Raw genomic sequence first — 24,188 nt, 5'->3', positions numbered from 1 at the left:
ATAATAACAGTACCTATGCTATCTCTCTCCCGTGCTTCTATATACAGTGCTACATAGTAACAGTACCTATGCTATCTCTCTCCAGTGCTTCTATATACAGCGTCAGTGCTACATAATAACATTACCTATGCTATCTCTCTCCCGTGCTTCTATATACAGTGCTACATAGTAACAGTACCTATGCTATCTCTCTCCCATGCTTCTATATACAGTGTCAGTGCTACATAGTAACAGTACCTATGCTATCTCTCTCCCGTGCTTCTATATACAGTGTCAGTGCTACATAGTAACAGTACCTATGCTATCTCTCTCCCGTACTTCTATATACAGTGTCAGTGCTACATAATAACAGTACCTATGCTATCTCTCTCCCGTGCTTCTATATACAGTGCTACATAGTAACAGTACCTATGCTATCTCTCTCCCGTGCTTCTATATACAGCGTCAGTGCTACATAGTAACAGTACCTATGCTATCCCTCTCCCATGCTTCTATATACAGCGTCAGTGCTACATAGTAACAGTACCTATGCTATCTCTCTCCCGTGCTTCTATATACAGTGCTACATAATAACATTACCTATGCTATCTCTCTCCCGTGCTTCTATATACAGCGTCAGTGCTACATAGTAACAGTACCTATGCTATCCCTCTCCCATGCTTCTATATACAGCGTCAGTGCTACATAGTAACAGTACCTATGCTATCTCTCTCCCGTGCTTCTATATACAGTGCTACATAGTAACAGTACCTATGCTATCTCTCTCCCGTGCTTCTATATACAGTGTCAGTGCTACATAATAACAGTACCTATGCTATCTCTCTCCCATGCTTCTTTATACAGTGTCAGTGCTACATAGTAACAGTACCTATGCTATCTCTCTCCCGTGCTTCTATATACATTGTCAGTGCTACATAGTAACAGTACCTATGCTATCTCTCTCCCGTGCTTCTATATACAGTGTCAGTGCTACATAGTAACAGTACCTATGCTATCTCTCTCCCGTGCTTCTATATACATTGTCAGTGCTACATAGTAACAGTACCTATGCTATCTCTCTCCCGTGCTTCTATATACAGTGCTACATAGTAACAGTACCTATGCTATCTCTCTCCCATGCTTCTATATACAGCGTCAGTGCTACATAGTAACAGTACCTATGCTCTCTCTCTCCCGTGCTTCTATATACAGTGTCAGTGCTACATAATAACAGTACCTACGCTCTCTCCCGTGCTTCTATATACAGTGCTACATAGTAACAGTACCTATGCTATCTCTCTCCCGTGCTTCTATATACATTGTCAGTGCTACATAGTAACAGTACCTACGCTATCTCTCTCCCGTGCTTCTATACTATATACAGTGCTACATAGTAACAGTACCTATGCTATCTCTCTCCCGTGCTTCTATATACAGCGTCAGTGCTACATAATAACAGTACCTATGCTATCTCTCTCCCGTGCTTCTATATACAGTGCTACATAGTAACAGTACCTATGCTATCTCTCTCCAGTGCTTCTATATACAGCGTCAGTGCTACATAATAACATTACCTATGCTATCTCTCTCCCGTGCTTCTATATACAGTGCTACATAGTAACAGTACCTATGCTATCTCTCTCCCGTGCTTCTATATACAGTGTCAGTGCTACATAGTAACAGTACCTATGATATCTCTCTCCCGTGCTTCTATATACAGTGTCAGTGCTACATAGTAACAGTACCTATGCTATCTCTCTCCCGTACTTCTATATACAGTGTCAGTGCTACATAATAACAGTACCTATGCTATCTCTCTCCCGTGCTTCTATATACAGCGTCAGTGCTACATAGTAACAGTACCTATGCTATCTCTCTCCCATGCTTCTATATACAGTGCTACATAGTAACAGTACCTATGCTATCTCTCTCCCGTGCTTCTATATACAGTGCTACATAATAACAGTACCTATGCTATCTCTCTCCCGTGCTTCTATATACAGCGTCAGTGCTACATAGTAACAGTACATATGCTATCTCTCTCCCGTGCTTCTATATACAGTGTCAGTGCTACATAATAACATTACCTATGCTATCTCTCTCCCGTGCTTCTATATACAGTGCTACATAGTAACAGTACCTATGCTATCTCTCTCCCGTGCTTCTATATACAGTGCTACATAATAACAGTACCTATGCTATCTCTCTCCCGTGCTTCTATACACAGCGTCAGTGCTACATAGTAACAGTACCTATGCTATCTCTCTCCCGTGCTTCTATATACTGTGCTACATAATAACAATACCTATGCTATCTCTCTCCCGTGCTTCTATATACAGTGTCAGTGCTACATAATAACAGTACCTATGCTATCTCTCTCCCGTGCTTCTATATACAGTGTCAGTGCTACATAGTAACAGTACCTATGCTATCTCTCTCCCATGCTTCTATATACAGTGTCAGTGCTACATAATAACAGTACCTATGCTATCTCTCTCCCGTGCTTCTATACACAGCGTCAGTGCTACATAATAACAGTACCTATGCTATCTCTCTCTCGTGCTTCTATACACAGCGTCAGTGCTACATAATTACAGTACCTATGCTATCTCTCTCCCGTGCTTCTATATACAGTGCTACATAGTAACAATACCTACGCTATCTTTCTCCCGTGCTTCTGTATACAGTGCTACATAATAACAGTACCTATGCTATCTCTCTCCCATGCTTCTATATACAGTGTCAGTGCTACATAATAACAGTACCTATGCTATCTCTCTCCCATGCTTCTATATACACTGTCAGTGCTACATAGTAACAGTACCTATGCTATCTCTCTCCCGTGCTTCTATATACAGTGTCAGTGCTACATAGTAACAGTACCTATGCTATCTCTCTCCCATGCTTCTATATACAGTGTCAGTGCTACATAATAACAGTACCTATGCTATCTCTCTCCCGTGCTTCTATACACAGCGTCAGTGCTACATAGTAACAGTACCTATGCTATCTCTCTCCCGTGCTTCTATATACAGTGTCAGTGCTACATAATAACAGTACCTATGCTAGCTCTCTCCCATGCTTCTATATACAGTGTCAGTGCTACATAGTAACAGTACCTATGCTATCTCTCTCCCGTGCTTCTATATACAGTGCTACATAGTAACAGTACCTATGCTATCTCTCTCCCGTGCTTCTATATACAGTGTCAGTGCTACATAGTAACAGTACCTATGCTATCTCTCTCCCGTGCTTCTATATACAGTGTCAGTGCTACATAGTAACAGTACCTATGCTATCTCTCTCCCGTACTTCTATATACAGTGTCAGTGCTACATAATAACAGTACCTATGCTATCTCTCTCCCGTGCTTCTATATACAGCGTCAGTGCTACATAGTAACAGTACCTATGCTATCTCTCTCCCATGCTTCTATATACAGTGCTACATAGTAACAGTACCTATGCTATCTCTCTCCCGTGCTTCTATATACAGTGCTACATAATAACAGTACCTATGCTATCTCTCTCCCGTGCTTCTATATACAGCGTCAGTGCTACATAGTAACAGTACATATGCTATCTCTCTCCCGTGCTTCTATATACAGTGTCAGTGCTACATAATAACATTACCTATGCTATCTCTCTCCCGTGCTTCTATATACAGTGCTACATAGTAACAGTACCTATGCTATCTCTCTCCCGTGCTTCTATATACAGTGCTACATAATAACAGTACCTATGCTATCTCTCTCCCGTGCTTCTATACACAGCGTCAGTGCTACATAGTAACAGTACCTATGCTATCTCTCTCCCGTGCTTCTATATACTGTGCTACATAATAACAATACCTATGCTATCTCTCTCCCGTGCTTCTATATACAGTGTCAGTGCTACATAATAACAGTACCTATGCTATCTCTCTCCCGTGCTTCTATATACAGTGTCAGTGCTACATAGTAACAGTACCTATGCTATCTCTCTCCCATGCTTCTATATACAGTGTCAGTGCTACATAATAACAGTACCTATGCTATCTCTCTCCCGTGCTTCTATACACAGCGTCAGTGCTACATAATAACAGTACCTATGCTATCTCTCTCTCGTGCTTCTATACACAGCGTCAGTGCTACATAATTACAGTACCTATGCTATCTCTCTCCCGTGCTTCTATATACAGTGCTACATAGTAACAATACCTACGCTATCTTTCTCCCGTGCTTCTATATACAGTGCTACATAATAACAGTACCTATGCTATCTCTCTCCCATGCTTCTATATACAGTGTCAGTGCTACATAATAACAGTACCTATGCTATCTCTCTCCCATGCTTCTATATACACTGTCAGTGCTACATAGTAACAGTACCTATGCTATCTCTCTCCCGTGCTTCTATATACAGTGTCAGTGCTACATAGTAACAGTACCTATGCTATCTCTCTCCCATGCTTCTATATACAGTGTCAGTGCTACATAATAACAGTACCTATGCTATCTCTCTCCCGTGCTTCTATACACAGCGTCAGTGCTACATAGTAACAGTACCTATGCTATCTCTCTCCCGTGCTTCTATATACAGTGTCAGTGCTACATAATAACAGTACCTATGCTAGCTCTCTCCCATGCTTCTATATACAGTGTCAGTGCTACATAGTAACAGTACCTATGCTATCTCTCTCCCGTGCTTCTATATACAGTGCTACATAGTAACAGTACCTATGCTATCTCTCTCCCGTGCTTCTATATACAGTGTCAGTGCTACATAGTAACAGTACCTATGCTATCTCTCTCCCGTGCTTCTATATACAGTGTCAGTGCTACATAGTAACAGTACCTATGCTATCTCTCTCCCGTACTTCTATATACAGTGTCAGTGCTACATAATAACAGTACCTATGCTATCTCTCTCCCGTGCTTCTATATACAGCGTCAGTGCTACATAGTAACAGTACCTATGCTATCTCTCTCCCATGCTTCTATATACAGTGCTACATAGTAACAGTACCTATGCTATCTCTCTCCCGTGCTTCTATATACAGTGCTACATAATAACAGTACCTATGCTATCTCTCTCCCGTGCTTCTATATACAGCGTCAGTGCTACATAGTAACAGTACATATGCTATCTCTCTCCCGTGCTTCTATATACAGTGTCAGTGCTACATAATAACATTACCTATGCTATCTCTCTCCCGTGCTTCTATATACAGTGCTACATAGTAACAGTACCTATGCTATCTCTCTCCCGTGCTTCTATATACAGTGCTACATAATAACAGTACCTATGCTATCTCTCTCCCGTGCTTCTATACACAGCGTCAGTGCTACATAGTAACAGTACCTATGCTATCTCTCTCCCGTGCTTCTATATACTGTGCTACATAATAACAATACCTATGCTATCTCTCTCCCGTGCTTCTATATACAGTGTCTGTGCTACATAATAACAGTACCTATGCTATCTCTCTCCCGTGCTTCTATATACAGTGTCAGTGCTACATAGTAACAGTACCTATGCTATCTCTCTCCCATGCTTCTATATACAGTGTCAGTGCTACATAATAACAGTACCTATGCTATCTCTCTCCCGTGCTTCTATACACAGCGTCAGTGCTACATAATAACAGTACCTATGCTATCTCTCTCTCGTGCTTCTATACACAGCGTCAGTGCTACATAATTACAGTACCTATGCTATCTCTCTCCCGTGCTTCTATATACAGTGCTACATAGTAACAATACCTACGCTATCTTTCTCCCGTGCTTCTATATACAGTGCTACATAATAACAGTACCTATGCTATCTCTCTCCCATGCTTCTATATACAGTGTCAGTGCTACATAATAACAGTACCTATGGTATCTCTCTCCCATGCTTCTATATACACTGTCAGTGCTACATAGTAACAGTACCTATGCTATCTCTCTCCCGTGCTTCTATATACAGTGTCAGTGCTACATAGTAACAGTACCTATGCTATCTCTCTCCCATGCTTCTATATACAGTGTCAGTGATACATAATAACAGTACCTATGCTATCTCTCTCCCGTGCTTCTATACACAGCGTCAGTGCTACATAGTAACAGTACCTATGCTATCTCTCTCCCGTGCTTCTATATACAGTGTCAGTGCTACATAATAACAGTACCTATGCTAGCTCTCTCCCATGCTTCTATATACAGTGTCAGTGCTACATAGTAACAGTACCTATGCTATCTCTCTCCCGTGCTTCTATATACAGTGCTACATAGTAACAGTACCTATGCTATCTCTCTACCGTGCTTCTATATACAGTGCTACATAGTAACAGTACCTATGCTATCTCTCTCCCGTGCTTCTATATACAGTGTCAGTGCTACATAGTAACAGTACCTATGCTATCTCTCCCGTGCTTCTATACACAGCGTCAGTGCTACATAGTAACAGTACCTATGCTATCTCTCTCCCGTGCTTCTATATACAGTGTCAGTGCTACATAATAACAGTACCTATGCTAGCTCTCTCCCATGCTTCTATATACAGTGTCAGTGCTACATAGTAACAGTACCTATGATATCTCTCTCCCGTGCTTCTATATACAGTGCTACATAGTAACAGTACCTATGCTATCTCTCTCCCGTGCTTCTATATACAGTACTACATAGTAACAGTACCTATGCTATCACTCTCCCGTGCTTCTATATACAGTGTCAGTGCTACATAGTAACAGTACCTATGCTATCTCTCCCGTGCTTCTATACACAGCGTCAGTGCTACATAGTAACAGTACCTATGCTAGCTCTCTCCCATGCTTCTATATACAGTGTCAGTGCTACATAGTAACAGTACCTATGCTATCTCTCTCCCGTGCTTCTATATACAGTGCTACATAGTAACAGTACCTATGCTATCTCTCTCCCGTGCTTCTATATACAGTACTACATAGTAACAGTACCTATGCTATCACTCTCCCGTGCTTCTATATACAGTGTCAGTGCTACATAGTAACAGTACCTATGCTATCTCTCCCGTGCTTCTATACACAGCGTCAGTGCTACATAGTAACAGTACCTATGCTATCTCTCTCCCGTGCTTCTATATACAGCGTCAGTGCTACATAGTAACAGTACCTATGCTATCTCTCTCCCGTGCTTCTATATACAGTGCTACATAGTAACAGTACCTATGCTATCTCCCGTGCTTCTATATACAGTGCTACATAGTAACAGTACCTATGCTATCTCCCGTGCTTCTATATACAGTGCTACATAGTAACAGTACCTATGCTATCTCTCTCCCGTGCTTCTATATACAGTGTCAGTGCTACATAGTAACAGTACCTATGCTATCTCTCCCGTGCTTCTATACACAGCGTCAGTGCTACATAGTAACAGTACCTATGCTATCTCTCTCCCGTGCTTCTATATACAGTGTCAGTGCTACATAATAACAGTACCTATGCTAGCTCTCTCCCATGCTTCTATATACAGTGTCAGTGCTACATAGTAACAGTACCTATGCTATCTCTCTCCCGTGCTTCTATATACAGTGCTACATAGTAACAGTACCTATGCTATCTCTCTCCCGTGCTTCTATATACAGTACTACATAGTAACAGTACCTATGCTATCACTCTCCCGTGCTTCTATATACAGTGTCAGTGCTACATAGTAACAGTACCTATGCTATCTCTCCCGTGCTTCTATACACAGCGTCAGTGCTACATAGTAACAGTACCTATGCTATCTCTCTCCCGTGCTTCTATATACAGTGTCAGTGCTACATAATAACAGTACCTATGCTAGCTCTCTCCCATGCTTCTATATACAGCGTCAGTGCTACATAGTAACAGTACCTATGCTATCTCTCTCCCGTGCTTCTATATACAGTGCTACATAGTAACAGTACCTATGCTATCTCCCGTGCTTCTATATACAGTGCTACATAGTAACAGTACCTATGCTATCTCCCGTGCTTCTATATACAGTGCTACATAGTAACAGTACCTATGCTATCTCTCTCCCGTGCTTCTATATACAGTGTCAGTGCTACATAGTAACAGTACCTATGCTATCTCTCCCGTGCTTCTATACACAGCGTCAGTGCAACATAGTAACAGTACCTATGTTATCTCTCTCCCGTGCTTCTATATACAGTGCTACATAGTAACAGTACCTATGCTATCTCTCTCCCGTGCTTCTATATACAGCGTCAGTGCTACATAATAACAGTACCTATGCTATCTCTCTCCTGTGCTTCTATATACAGTGCTACATAGTAACAGTACCTATGCTATCTCTCTCCCGTGCTTCTATATACAGCGTCAGTGCTACATAGTAACAGTACCTATGCTATCCCTCTCCCATGCTTCTATATACAGCGTCAGTGCTACATAGTAACAGTACCTATGCTATCTCTCTCCCGTGCTTCTATATACAGTGCTACATAATAACATTACCTATGCTATCCCTCTCCCATGCTTCTATATACAGCGTCAGTGCTACATAGTAACAGTACCTATGCTATCCCTCTCCCATGCTTCTATATACAGCGTCAGTGCTATATAGTAACAGTACCTATGCTATCTCTCTCCCGTGCTTCTATATACAGTGCTACATAGTAACAGTACCTATGCTATCTCTCTCCCGTGCTTCTATATACAGTGCTACATAATAACATTACCTATGCTATCTCTCTCCCGTGCTTCTATATACAGTGCTACATAATAACTGTACCTATGCTATCTCTCTCCCGTGCTTCTATATACAGCGTCAGTGCTACATAATAACAGTACCTATGCTATCTCTCTCCCATGCTTCTATATACAGCGTCAGTGCTACATAGTAACAGTACCTATGCTATCTCTCTCCCGTGCTTCTATATACAGTGCTACATAATAACAGTACCTATGCTATCTCTCTCCCGTGCTTCTATATACAGTGCTACATAATAAAAGTACCTATGCTATCTCTCTCCCGTGCTTCTATATACAGTGCTACTTAATAACAGTACCTATGCTATCTCTCTCCCGTGCTTCTATATACAGTGCTACATAATAACAGTACCTATGCTATCTGTCTCCCGTGCTTCTATATACAGTGCTACATAATAACAGTACCTATGCTATCTCTCTCCCGTGCTTCTATATACAGTGCTACATAATAACATTACCTATGCTATCTCTCTCCCGTGCTTCTATATACAGCGTCAGTGCTACATAATAACATTACTTATGCTATCTCTCTCCCGTGCTTCTATATACAGTGCTACATAGTAACAGTACCTATGCTATCTCTCTCCCGTGCTTCTATATACAGCGTCAGTGCTACATAGTAACAGTACCTATGCTATCTCTCTCCCGTGCTTCTATATACAGTGCTACATAGTAACAGTACCTATGCTATCTCTCTCCCGTGCTTCTATATACAGCGTCAGTGCTACATAGTAACAGTACCTATGCTATCTCTCTCCCGTGCTTCTATATACAGTGCTACATAGTAACAGTACTGTACCTATGCTATCTCTCTCCCGTGCTTCTAAATACAGCGTCAGTGCTACATAGTAACAGTACCTATGCTATCTCTCTCCCGTGCTTCTATATACAGTGCTACATAGTAACAGTACCTATGCTATCTCTCTCCCGTGCTTCTATACACAGTGCTACATAATAACAGTACCTATGCTATCTCTCTCCCGTGCTTCTATATACAGTGCTACATAGTAACAGTACCTATGCTATCTCTCTCCCGTGCTTCTATATACAGTGCTATATAATAACAGTACCTATGCTATCTCTCTCCCGTGCTTCTATACACAGAGTCAGTGCTACATAATAACAGTACCTATGCTATCTCTCTCCCGTGCTTCTATGTACAGCGTCAGGGCTACATAGTAACAGTACCTATAGTATCTCTCTCCCGTGCTTCTATACACAGCGTCAGTGCTACATAGTAACAGTATCTATGCTATCTCTCTCCCGTGCTTCTATACACAGCGTCAGTGCTACATAGTAACAGTACCTACGTTATCACTCTCCCATGCTTCTATATAGAGTGCTACATAGTAACAGTACCTATGCTATCTCTCTCCCGTGCTTCTATATACAGTGTCAGTGCTACATAGTAACAGTACCTATGCTATCTCTCTCCAGTGTTTCTATATACAATGTAAGTGCTACATAATAACAGTACCTATGCTATCTCTCTCCCGTGCTTCTATATACAGTGCTACATAATAACAGTACCTATGCTATCTCTCTGCCGTGCTTCTATATACAGTGCTACATAGTAACAGTACCTACGCTATCTCTCTCCCGTGCTTCTATATACAGTGTCAGTGCTACATAGTAACAGTACCTATGCTATCTCTCTGCCGTGCTTCTATATACAGTGTCAGTGCTTCATAGTAACAGTACCTATGCTATCTCTCTCCCGTGCTTCTATATACATTACTACATAATAACAGTACCTATGCTATCTCTCTCCCGTGCTTCTATATACATTACTACATAATAACAGTACCTATGCTATCTCTCTCCCGTGCTTCTATATACAGTGCTACATAATAACAGTACCTATGCTATCTCTCTCCCGTGCTTCTATATACAGTGCTACATAATAACAGTACCTATGCTATCTCTCTCCCGTGCTTCTATATACAGTGCTACATAATAACAGTACCTATGCTATCTCTCTCCCGTGCTTCAATATACAGTGCTACATAATAACAGTACCTATGTTATCTCTCTCCCGTGCTTCTATATACAGCGTCAGTGCTACATAGTAACAGTACCTATGCTATCTCTCTCCCGTGCTTCTATATACAGTGTCAGTGCTACATAATAACAGTACCTATGCTATCTCTCTCCCGTGCTTCAATATACAGTGCTACATAATAACAGTACCTATGTTATCTCTCTCCCGTGCTTCTATATACAGCGTCAGTGCTGCATAGTAACAGTACCTATGCTATCTCTCTCCCGTGCTTCTATATACAGCGTCAGTGCTACATAATAACAGTACCTATGCTATCTCTCTCCCGTGCTTCTATATACAGTGTCAGTGCTACATAGTAACAGTACCTATGCTATCTCTCTCCCGTGCTTCTATATACAGTGCTACATAGTAACAGTACCTATGCTATCTCTCTCCCGTGCTTCTATATACAGCGTCAGTGCTACATAATAACAGTACCTATGCTATCTCTCTCCCGTGCTTCTATATACAGTGTCAGTGCTACATAGTAACAGTACCTATGCTATCTCTCTCCCGTGCTTCTATATACAGTGCTACATAGTAACAGTACCTATGCTATCTCTCTCACGTGCTTCTATATACAGCGTCAGTGCTACATAGTAACAGTACCTATGCTATCTCTCTCCCGTGCTTCTATATACAGTGCTACATAGTAACAGTACCTATGCTATCTCTCTCCCGTGCTTCTATATACAGCGTCAGTGCTACATAGTAACAGTACCTATGCTATATCTCTCCCGTGCTTCTATATACAGTGCTACATAGTAACAGTACCTATGCTATCTCTCTCCCGTGCTTCTATAGTAGCACTGTAGTGCTACATAGTAACAGTACCTATGCTATCTCTCTTCCGTGCTTCTATATACAGTGTCAGTGCTACATAGTAACAGTACCTATGCTATCTCTCTCCCGTGCTTCTATACACAGTGCTACATAATAACAGTACCTATGCTATCTCTCTCCCGTGCTTTTATATACAGTGCTACATAGTAACAGTACCTATGCTATCTCTCTCCCGTGCTTCTATATACAGTGTCAGTGCTACATAATAACAGTACCTATGCTATCACTCTCCTGTGCTTTTATATACAGTGCTACATAGTAACAGTACCTATGCTATCTCTCTCCCGTGCTTCTATATACAGTGTCAGTGCTACATAATAACAGTACCTATGCTATCTCTCTCCCGTGCTTCTATACACAGTGCTACATAATAACAGTACCTATGCTATCTCTCTCCCGTGCTTTTATATACAGTGCTACATAGTAACAGTACCTATGCTATCTCTCTCCCGTGCTTCTATATACAGTGTCAGTGCTACATAATAACAGTACCTATGCTATCTCTCTCCCGTACTTCTATATACAGTTTCAGTGCTACATAATAACAGTACCTATGCTATCTCTCTCCCGTGCTTCTATATACAGTGCTACATAATAGCAGTACCTATGCTATCTCTCTCCCGTGCTTCTATATACAGTGCTACATAGTACCAGTACCTATGCTATCTCTCTCCCGTGCTTCTATATACAGTGTCAGTGCTACATAGTAACAGTACCTACGCTATCCCTCTCCCGTGCTTCTATATACATTGTCAGTGCTACATAGTAACAGTACCTATGCTATCTCTCTCCCGTGCTTCTATATACAGTGCCACATAATAACAGTACCTATGCTATCTCTCTCCCGTGCTTCTATATACAGTGCTACATAATAGCAGTACCTATGCTATCTCTCTCCCGTGCTTCTATATACAGTGCTACATAGTAACAGTACCTATGCTATCTCTCTCCCGTGCTTCTATATACAGTGCTACATAGTAACAGTACCTACGCTATCTCTCTCCCGTGCTTCTATATACAGTGCTACATAATAACAGTACCTATGCTATCTCTCTGCCGTGCTTCTATATACAGTGCTACATAGTAACAGTACCTACGCTATCTCTCTCCCGTGCTTCTATATACAGTGTCAGTGCTACATAGTAACAGTACCTATGCTATCTCTCTGCCGTGCTTCTATATACAGTGTCAGTGCTTCATAGTAACAGTACCTATGCTATCTCTCTGCCGTGCTTCTATATACAGTGTCAGTGCTTCATAGTAACAGTACCTATGCTATCTCTCTCCCATGCTTTTTATACAGTGCTACATAATAACAGTACCTATGCTATCTCTCTCCCGTGCTTCTATATACATTACTACATAATAACAGTACCTATGCTATCTCTCTCCCGTGCTTCTATATACAGTGCTACATAATAACAGTACCTATGCTATCTCTCTCCCGTGCTTCTATATACAGTGCTACATAATAACAGTACCTATGCTATCTCTCTCCCGTGCTTCTATATACAGTGCTACATAATAACAGTACCTATGCTATCTCTCTCCCGTGCTTCAATATACAGTGCTACATAATAACAGTACCTATGTTATCTCTCTCCCGTGCTTCTATATACAGCGTCAGTGCTACATAGTAACAGTACCTATGCTATCTCTCTCCCGTGCTTCTATATACAGCGTCAGTGCTACATAGTTACAGTACCTATGTTATCTCTCTCCCGTGCTTCTATATACAGCGTCAGTGCTACATAATAACAGTACCTATGCTATCTCTCTCCCGTGCTTCTATATACAGTGTCAGTGCTACATAGTAACAGTACCTATGCTATCTCTCTCCCGTGCTTCTATATACAGTGCTACATAGTAACAGTACCTATGCTATCTCTCTCACGTGCTTCTATATACAGCGTCAGTGCTACATAGTAACAGTACCTATGCTATCTCTCTCCCGTGCTTCTATATACAGTGCTACATAGTAACAGTACCTATGCTATCTCTCTCCCGTGCTTCTATATACAGCGTCAGTGCTACATAGTAACAGTACCTATGCTATCTCTCTCCCGTGCTTCTATAGTAGCACTGTAGTGCTACATAGTAACAGTACCTATGCTATCTCTCTTCTGTGCTTCTATATACAGTGTCAGTGCTACATAGTAACAGTACCTATGCTATCTCTCTCCCGTGCTTCTATACACAGTGCTACATAATAACAGTACCTATGCTATCTCTCTCCCGTGCTTTTATATACAGTGCTACATAGTAACAGTACCTATGCTATCTCTCTCCCGTGCTTCTATATACAGTGTCAGTGCTACATAATAACAGTACCTATGCTATCTCTCTCCCGTACTTCTATATACAGTTTCAGTGCTACATAATAACAGTACCTATGCTATCTCTCTCCCGTGCTTCTTTATACAGTGCTACATAGTAACAGTACCTATGCTATCTCTCTCCCGTGCTTCTATATACAGTGCTACATAATAACAGTACCTATGCTATCTCTCTCCCGTGCTTCTATATACAGTGCTACATAATAGCAGTACCTATGCTATCTCTCTCCCGTGCTTCTATATACAGTGCTACATAGTAACAGTACCTATGCTATCTCTCTCCCGTGCTTCTATATACAGTGCTACATAATAACAGTACCTACGCTATCTCTCTCCCGTGCTTCTATATACAGTGTCAGTGCTACATAGTAACAGTACCTACGCTATCCCTCTCCCGTGCTTCTATATACATTGTCAGTGCTACATAGTAACAGTACCTATGCTATCTCTCTCCCGTGCTTCTATATACAGTGCCACATAATTACAGTACCTATGCTATCTCTCTCCCGTGCTTCTATATACAGTGCTACATAATAGCAGTACCTATGCTATCTCTCTCCCGTGCTTCTATATACAGTGCTACATAGTAACAGTACCTATGCTATCTCTCTCCCGTGCTTCTATATACAGTGCTACATAGTAACAGTACCTACGCTATCTCTCTCCCGTGCTTCTATATACAGCGTCAGTGCTACATAGTAACAGTACCTATGCTATCTCTCTCCCGTGCTTCTATATACAGTGCTACATAATAACAGTACCTATGCTCTCTCTCTCCCGTGCTTCTATATACAACGTCAGTGCTACATAGTAACAGTACCTATGCTATCTCTCTCCCGTGCTTCTATATACAGTGCTACATAATAACAGTACCTATGCTCTCTCTCTCCCGTGCTTCTATATACAACGTCAGTGCTACATAGTAACAGTACCTATGCTATCTCTCTCCCGTGCTTCTATATACAGTGCTACATAATAACAGTACCTATGCTATCTCTCTCCCGTGCTTCTATATACAGCGTCCGTGCTACATAGTAACAGTACCTACACTATCTCTCTCCCTTGCTTCTATATACAGTGCTACATAATAACAGTACCTATGCTATCTCTCTCCCATGCTTCTATATACAGCGTCAGTGCTACATAGTAACAGTACCTATGCTCTCTCTCTCCCGTGCTTCTATATACAGTGTCAGTGCTACATAGTAACAGTACCTATGCTATCTCTCTCTCGTGCTTCTATATACAGTGTCAGTGCTACATAGTAACAGTACCTATGCTATCTCTCTCCCGTGCTTCTATATACAGTGCTACATAGTAACAGTACCTATGCTATCTCTCTCCCGTGCTTCTATATACAGTGTCAGTGCTACATAGTAACAGTACCTATGCTATCTCTCTCCCGTGCTTCTATATACAGTGCTACATAGTAACAGTACCTATGCTATCTCTCTCCCGTGCTTCTATATACAGTGTCAGTGCTACATAGTAACAGTACCTATGCTATCTCTCTCCCGTGCTTCTATATACAGTGTCAGTGCTACATAGTAACAGTACCTATGCTATCTCTCTCCCGTGCTTCTATATACAGTGTCAGTGCTACATAGTAACAGTACCTATGCTATCTCTCTCCCGTGCTTCTATATACAGTGTCAGTGCTACATAGTAACAGTACCTATGCTATCTCTCTCCCATGCATGTGTGGCCTGCGCTCTGGGTACATTGAGTTTGTGAACATTGAGCCGGCGGTGGTTCGTAGAGTTTATTTGATGGCTTCCTACACCACAGCCCCTGTAATGGGCGCCCTTGCTCTGGACATCATCACAGATCCCCCACAGCCGGGAGAGCCATCGTATGACGCCTTCATAGAGGTGAGTGTCATGTGCGCGGTGACATCAGCACGGAGACGGGAATTATAGACGTTTTGGGGAGATGGAGACAAAACGACCCGGGGGCTTATTCTATAACCGCGGATTTAACCCATTTGTTCCTGAAGACTGATGCCTTCGGCTACCAATGAATTAAAGGGTTAAATTATTTTCGGCCATAAAGACCTATTACTCAGTCCTACAGTAGAAACGTGTGATCACACCCACGCTCCGCCAGCTCTGAGTAACTGTCATGTAACGGTACTGAGCTGACCCAGCACGTTCGTTGGATCTCCAACCCAAGCAACAGAATGGAACACACAATTATCCCCTGTGTGACCCGCCTCCCACCTGGGAAAGGACGGGACTTCTCCCCGCAGAGTCGGTTACCAGGAGGTGGTGCCAGGCGTAGCCACAATTATCCCCTGTGTGACCCGCCTCCCACCTGGGAAAGGACGGGACTTCTCCCCACAGAGTCAGTTACCAGGAGGTGGTGCCAGGCGTAGCCACAATTATCCCCTGTGTGACCCGCCTCCCACCTGGGAAAGGACGGGACTTCTCCCCACAGAGTCGGTTACCAGGAGATGGTGCCAGGCGTAGCCACAATTATCCCCTGTGTGACCCGCCTCCCACCTGGGAAAGGACGGGACTTCTCCCCACAGAGTCAGTTACCAGGAGGTAGTGCCAGGCGTAGCCACAATTATCCCCTGTGTGACCCGCCTCCCCTCTGGGAAAGGATGGGACTTCTCCCCACAGAGTCGGTTACCAGGAGATGGTGCCAGGCGTAGCCACAATTATCCCCTGTGTGACCCGCCTCCCACCTGGGAAAGGACGGGACTTCTCCCCACAGAGTCGGTTACCAGGAGGTGGTGCCAGGCGTAGCCACAATTATCCCCTGTGTGACCCGCCTCCCACCTGGGAAAGGACGGGACTTCTCCCCACAGAGTCGGTTACCAGGAGGTGGTGCCAGGCGTAGCCACAATTATCCCCTGTGTGACCCGCCTCCCACCTGGGAAAGGACGGGACTTTTCCCCACAGAGTCGGTTACCAGGAGGTGGTGCCAGGCGTAGCCACAATTATCCCCTGTGTGACCCGCCTCCCACCTGGGAAAGGACGGGACTTCTCCCCGCAGAGTCGGTTACCAGGAGGTGGTGCCAGGCGTAGCCACAATTATCCCCTGTGTGACCCGCCTCCCACCTGGGAAAGGATGGGACTTCTCCCCGCAGAGTCGGTTACCAGGAGGTGGTGCCAGGCGTAGCCACAATTATCCCCTGTGTGACCCGCCTCCCACCTGGGAAAGGACGGGACTTCTCCCCACAGAGTCGGTTACCAGGAGGTGGTGCCAGGCGTAGCCACAATTATCCCCTGTGTGACCCGCCTCCCCTCTGGGAAAGGACGGGACTTCTCCCCGCAGAGTCGGTTACCAGGAGGTGGTGCCAGGCGTAGCCACAATTATCCCCTGTGTGACCCGCCTCCCACCCGGGAAAGGACGGGACTTCTCCCCGCAGAGTCGGTTACCAGGAGGTGGTGCCAGGCGTAGCCACAATTATCCCCTGTGTGACCAGCCTCCCACCTGGGAAAGGACGGGACTTCTCCCCACAGAGTCGGTTACCAGGAGATGGTGCCAGGCGTAGCCACAATTATCCCCTGTGTGACCCGCCTCCCCTCTGGGAAAGGACGGGACTTCTCCCCGCAGAGTCGGTTACCAGGAGGTGGTGCCAGGCGTAGCCACAATTATCCCCTGTGTGACCCGCCTCCCACCTGGGAAAGGACGGGACTTCTCCCCGCAGAGTCGGTTACCAGGAGGTGGTGCCAGGCGTAGCCACAATTATCCCCTGTGTGACCAGCCTCCCACCTGGGAAAGGACGGGACTTCTCCCCACAGAGTCGGTTACCAGGAGGTGGTGCCAGGCGTAGCCACAATTATCCCCTGTGTGACCCGCCTCCCCTCTGGGAAAGGACGGGACTTCTCCCCGCAGAGTCGGTTACCAGGAGGTGGTGCCAGGCGTAGCCACAATTATCCCCTGTGTGACCCGCCTCCCACCTGGGAAAGGACGGGACTTCTCCCCACAGAGTCGGTTACCAGGAGGTGGTGCCAGGCGTAGCCACAATAGTCCCTCTGTCTCCTGTGATTATTTTTTATATATATATATTATATATAATGTGTGTGTGTGTGTGTGTGTGTGTGTGTGTGTGTGTGTGTGTGTGTGTGTGTGTGTGTGTGTGTGTGTGTGTGTGTGGCTGTTGTTGTTGTTCCATCAATACACACTCACTAATTGAAGGTTTCGAGGAGACAGAACGGTGAAGTCCGCCCCGGGTCTCGCATGTTTAGAGGTACAGTACAATACAGTATGTGAAGGCCACCCCGGGTCTCGCATGTTTAGAGGTACAGTACAGTAGGTGAAGTCCGCCCCGGGTATCGCATGTTTAGAGGTACAATACAGTACAGTAGGTGAAGGCAGCCCCAGGTCTCGCATGTTTAGAGGTACAGAACAGTACAGTAGGTGAAGGCCGCCCCGGGTCTCGCATGTTTAGAGGTTCAGTACAGTACAGTAGGTAAAGGCCGCCCCGGGTCTCGCATGTTTAGAGGTACAGTACAGTACAGTAGGTGAAGTCCGCCCCGGGTCTCGCATGTTTAGAGGTACAGTACAGTACAGTAGGTGAAGGCCGCCCCGGGTCTTGCATGTTTAGAGGTACAGTACAGTACAGTACAGTAGGTGAAGGCCGCCCCGGGTCTCGCATGTTTAGAGGTACAGTACAGTAGGTGAAGTCCGCCCCGGGTCTCGCATGTTTAGAGGTACAGTACAGTACAGTAGGTGAAGTCCGCCCCGGGTCTCGCATGTTTAGAGGTACAGTACAGTAGGTGAAGTCCGCCCCGGGTCTCGCATGTTTAGAGGTACAGTACAGTAGGTGAAGGCCGCCCCGGGTCTCGCATGTTTAGAGGTACAGTACAGTAGGTGAAGGCCGCCCCGGGTCTTGCATGTTTAGAGGTACAATACTGTACAGTAGGTGAAGCCCGCCCCGGGTCTCGCATGTTTAGAGGTACAGTACAGTACAGTAGGTGAAGGCCGCCCCGGGTCTCGCATGTTTAGAGGTACAGAACAATACAGTAGGTGAAGTCCGCCCCGAGTCTCGCATGTTTAGAGGTACAATACAGAACAGTAGGTGAAGCCCGCCCCGGGTCTCGCATGTTTAGAGGTACAATACAGTACAGTAGGTGAAGGCCGCCCCGGGTCTCGCATGTTTAGAGGTACAGTATAGTAGGTGAAGTCCGCCCCGGGTCTCGTATGTTTAGAGGTACAATACAGTACAGTAGGTAAAGCCCGCCCCGGGTCTCTCATGTTTAGAGGTACAGTACAGTACAGTAGGTGAATGCCGCCCCGGGTCTCGCATGTTTAGAGGTACAGTACAGTACAGTAGGTGAAGTCCGCCCCAGGTCTCGCATGTTTAGAGGTACAATACAGTACAGTAGGTGAAGCCCGCCCCTGGTCTCGCATGTTTAGTGGTACAGTACAGTACAGTAGGTGAAGGCCGCCCCGGGTCTCGCATGTTTAGAGGTACAGTTCAGTAGGTGAAGTCCACCCCGGGTCTCGCATGTTTAGAGGTACAGTACAGTACAGTAGGTGAAGGCCGCCCCGGGTCTCGCATGTTTAGAGGTACAGTACAGTAGGTGAAGGCCGCCCCGGGTCTCGCATGTTTAGAGGTACAGTACAGTACAGTAGGTGAAGGCCGCCCCGGGTCTCGCATGTTTAGAGGTACAGTACAGTAGGTGAAGGCCGCCCCGGGTCTCGCATGTTTAGAGGTACAATACAGTACAGTAGGTGAAGCCCGCCCCAGGTCTCGCATGTTTAGAGGTACAGTACAGTACGTGAAGGCCGCCCCGGGTCTCGCATGTTTAGAGGTACAGTACAGTACAGTAGGTGAAGGCCGCCCCGGGTCTCGCATGTTTAGAGGTACAGTACAGTAGGTGAAGGCCGCCCCGGGTCTCGCATGTTTAGAGGTACAGTACAGTACAGTAGGTGAAGGCCGCCCCGGGTCTCGCATGTTTAGAGGTACAGTACAGTAGGTGAAGGCCGCCCCGGGTCTCGCATGTTTAGAGGTACAATACAGTACAGTAGGTGAAGCCCGCCCCAGGTCTCGCATGTTTAGAGGTACAGTACAGTAGGTGAAGTTTGCCCCGGGTCTCGCATGTTTAGAGGTACAGTACAGTACAGTAGGTGAAGTTTGCCCCGGGTCTCGCATGTTTAGAGGTACAGTACAGTAGGTGAAGGCCGCCCCGGGTCTCGCATTTTTAGAGGTACAGTACAGTAGGTGAAGTCCGCCCCGGGTCTCGCATGTTTAGAGGTACAGTATAGTAGGTGAAGTCCGCCCCGGGTCTCGCATGTTTAGAGGTACAGTACAATAGGTGAAGTCCGCCCCGGGTCTCGCATGTTTAGAGGTACAATACAGTACAGTAGGTGAAGTCCGCCCCGGGTCTCGCATGTTTAGAGGTACAGTACAGTACAGTAGGTGAAGGCCGCCCCGGGTCTCGCATGTTTAGAGGTACAGTAGGTGAAGTCCACTCCGGGTCTCGCATGTTTAGAGGTACAGTACAGTACAGTAGGTGAAGGCCGCCCCGGGTCTCGCATGTTTAGAGGTACAGTAGGTGAAGTCCGCCCTGGGTCTCGCATGTTTAGAGGTACAGTACAGTACAGTAGGTGAAGCCCGCCCCTGGTCTCGCATATTTAGAGTTACAATACAGTACAGTAGGTGAAGTCCGCCCCGGGTCTCGCATGTTTAGAGGTACAATACTGTACAGTAGGTGAAGCCCGCCCCGGGTCTCGCATGTTTAGAGGTACAGTACAGTACAGTAGGTGAAGGCCGCCCCGGGTCTCGCATGTTTAGAGGTACAGAACAATACAGTAGGTGAAGTCCGCCCCGGGTCTCGCATGTTTAGAGGTACAATACAGAACAGTAGGTGAAGCCCGCCCCGGGTCTCGCATGTTTAGAGGTACAATACAGTACAGTAGGTGAAGGCCGCCCCGGGTCTCGCATGTTTAGAGGTACAGTATAGTAGGTGAAGTCCGCCCCGGGTCTCGTATGTTTAGAGGTACAATACAGTACAGTAGGTAAAGCCCGCCCCGGGTCTCTCATGTTTAGAGGTACAGTACAGTACAGTAGGTGAATGCCGCCCCGGGTCTCGCATGTTTAGAGGTACAGTACAGTACAGTAGGTGAAGTCCGCCCCAGGTCTCGCATGTTTAGAGGTACAATACAGTACAGTAGGTGAAGCCCGCCCCTGGTCTCGCATGTTTAGTGGTACAGTACAGTACAGTAGGTGAAGGCCGCCCCGGGTCTCGCATGTTTAGAGGTACAGTTCAGTAGGTGAAGTCCACCCCGGGTCTCGCATGTTTAGAGGTACAGTACAGTACAGTAGGTGAAGGCCGCCCCGGGTCTCGCATGTTTAGAGGTACAGTACAGTAGGTGAAGGCCGCCCCGGGTCTCGCATGTTTAGAGGTACAGTACAGTACAGTAGGTGAAGGCCGCCCCGGGTCTCGCATGTTTAGAGGTACAGTACAGTAGGTGAAGGCCGCCCCGGGTCTCGCATGTTTAGAGGTACAATACAGTACAGTAGGTGAAGCCCGCCCCAGGTCTCGCATGTTTAGAGGTACAGTACAGTACGTGAAGGCCGCCCCGGGTCTCGCATGTTTAGAGGTACAGTACAGTACAGTAGGTGAAGGCCGCCCCGGGTCTCGCATGTTTAGAGGTACAGTACAGTAGGTGAAGGCCGCCCCGGGTCTCGCATGTTTAGAGGTACAGTACAGTACAGTAGGTGAAGGCCGCCCCGGGTCTCGCATGTTTAGAGGTACAGTACAGTAGGTGAAGGCCGCCCCGGGTCTCGCATGTTTAGAGGTACAATACAGTACAGTAGGTGAAGCCCGCCCCAGGTCTCGCATGTTTAGAGGTACAGTACAGTAGGTGAAGTTTGCCCCGGGTCTCGCATGTTTAGAGGTACAGTACAGTACAGTAGGTGAAGTTTGCCCCGGGTCTCGCATGTTTAGAGGTACAGTACAGTAGGTGAAGGCCGCCCCGGGTCTCGCATTTTTAGAGGTACAGTACAGTAGGTGAAGTCCGCCCCGGGTCTCGCATGTTTAGAGGTACAGTATAGTAGGTGAAGTCCGCCCCGGGTCTCGCATGTTTAGAGGTACAGTACAGTAGGTGAAGTCCGCCCCGGGTCTCGCATGTTTAGAGGTACAATACAGTACAGTAGGTGAAGTCCGCCCCGGGTCTCGCATGTTTAGAGGTACAGTACAGTACAGTAGGTGAAGGCCGCCCCGGGTCTCGCATGTTTAGAGGTACAGTAGGTGAAGTCCACTCCGGGTCTCGCATGTTTAGAGGTACAGTACAGTACAGTAGGTGAAGGCCGCCCCGGGTCTCGCATGTTTAGAGGTACAGTAGGTGAAGTCCGCCCTGGGTCTCGCATGTTTAGAGGTACAGTACAGTACAGTAGGTGAAGCCCGCCCCTGGTCTCGCATATTTAGAGTTACAATACAGTACAGTAGGTGAAGTCCGCCCCGGGTCTCGCATGTTTAGAGGTACAATACTGTACAGTAGGTGAAGCCCGCCCCGGGTCTCGCATGTTTAGAGGTACAGTACAGTACAGTAGGTGAAGGCCGCCCCGGGTCTCGCATGTTTAGAGGTACAGAACAATACAGTAGGTGAAGTCCGCCCCGGGTCTCGCATGTTTAGAGGTACAATACAGAACAGTAGGTGAAGCCCGCCCCGGGTCTCGCATGTTTAGAGGTACAATACAGTACAGTAGGTGAAGGCCGCCCCGGGTCTCGCATGTTTAGAGGTACAGTATAGTAGGTGAAGTCCGCCCCGGGTCTCGTATGTTTAGAGGTACAATACAGTACAGTAGGTAAAGCCCGCCCCGGGTCTCTCATGTTTAGAGGTACAGTACAGTACAGTAGGTGAATGCCGCCCCGGGTCTCGCATGTTTAGAGGTACAGTACAGTACAGTAGGTGAAGTCCGCCCCAGGTCTCGCATGTTTAGAGGTACAATACAGTACAGTAGGTGAAGCCCGCCCCTGGTCTCGCATGTTTAGTGGTACAGTACAGTACAGTAGGTGAAGGCCGCCCCGGGTCTCGCATGTTTAGAGGTACAATACAGTGCAGTAGGTGAAGGCCGCCCCGGTTCTCGCATGTTTAGAGGTACAGTTCAGTAGGTGAAGTCCACCCCGGGTCTCGCATGTTTAGAGGTACAGTACAGTACAGTAGGTGAAGGCCGCCCCGGGTCTCGCATGTTTAGAGGTACAGTACAGTAGGTGAAGGCCGCCCCGGGTCTCGCATGTTTAGAGGTACAGTACAGTACAGTAGGTGAAGGCCGCCCCGGGTCTCGCATGTTTAGAGGTACAGTACAGTAGGTGAAGGCCGCCCCGGGTCTCGCATGTTTAGAGGTACAATACAGTACAGTAGGTGAAGCCCGCCCCAGGTCTCGCATGTTTAGAGGTACAGTACAGTACGTGAAGGCCACCCCGGGTCTCGCATGTTTAGAGGTACAGTACAGTACAGTAGGTGAAGGCCGCCCCGGGTCTCGCATGTTTAGAGGTACAGTACAGTAGGTGAAGGCCGCCCCGGGTCTCGCATGTTTAGAGGTACAGTACAGTAGGTGAAGGCCGCCCCGGGTCTCGCATGTTTAGAGGTACAGTACAGTAGGTGAAGGCCGCCCCGGGTCTCGCATGTTTAGAGGTACAATACAGTACAGTAGGTGAAGCCCGCCCCAGGTCTCGCATGTTTAGAGGTACAGTACAGTACGTGAAGGCCGCCCCGGGTCTCGCATGTTTAGAGGTACAGTACAGTACAGTAGGTGAAGTTTGCCCCGGGTCTCGCATGTTTAGAGGTACAGTACAGTAGGTGAAGGCCGCCCCGGGTCTCGCATTTTTAGAGGTACAGTACAGTAGGTGAAGTCCGCCCCGGGTCTCGCATGTTTAGAGGTACAGTATAGTAGGTGAAGTCCGCCCCGGGTCTCGCATGTTTAGAGGTACAGTACAGTAGGTGAAGTCCGCCCCGGGTCTCGCATGTTTAGAGGTACAGTACAGTAGGTGAAGGCCGCCCCGGGTCTCGCATGTTTAGAGGTACAGTACAGTAGGTGAAGGCCGCCCCGGGTCTCGCATGTTTAGAGGTACAGTACAGTAGGTGAAGGCCGCCCCGGGTCTCGCATGTTTAGAGGTACAATACAGTACAGTAGGTGAAGCCCGCCCCAGGTCTCGCATGTTTAGAGGTACAGTACAGTACGTGAAGGCCGCCCCGGGTCTCGCATGTTTAGAGGTACAGTACAGTACAGTAGGTGAAGTTTGCCCCGGGTCTCGCATGTTTAGAGGTACAGTACAGTAGGTGAAGGCCGCCCCGGGTCTCGCATTTTTAGAGGTACAGTACAGTAGGTGAAG

At 46.3% G+C, this 24,188-nt stretch overlaps 1 protein-coding gene across 1 annotated transcript in view; it reads left to right on the top strand.

Moving 5' to 3' along the window:
* The window catches only part of LOC142474469 (alanine aminotransferase 2-like), a 143,724-nt gene that overhangs the window by 83,624 nt on the left and 35,912 nt on the right, over nucleotides 1–24,188 (top strand). The window contains exon 9 of the mRNA XM_075580869.1: nucleotides 15,596–15,764. Coding sequence (XP_075436984.1) covers nucleotides 15,596–15,764 — 169 coding nt within the window. The remainder of the gene's footprint in view (nucleotides 1–15,595; nucleotides 15,765–24,188) is intronic.

The sequence above is a fragment of the Ascaphus truei genome, chromosome 2 (assembly GCF_040206685.1).
Source record: "Ascaphus truei isolate aAscTru1 chromosome 2, aAscTru1.hap1, whole genome shotgun sequence".
NCBI classification, from domain to species: domain Eukaryota; kingdom Metazoa; phylum Chordata; class Amphibia; order Anura; family Ascaphidae; genus Ascaphus; species Ascaphus truei.
This window is presented reverse-complemented; position numbering and strand designations above follow the sequence as displayed.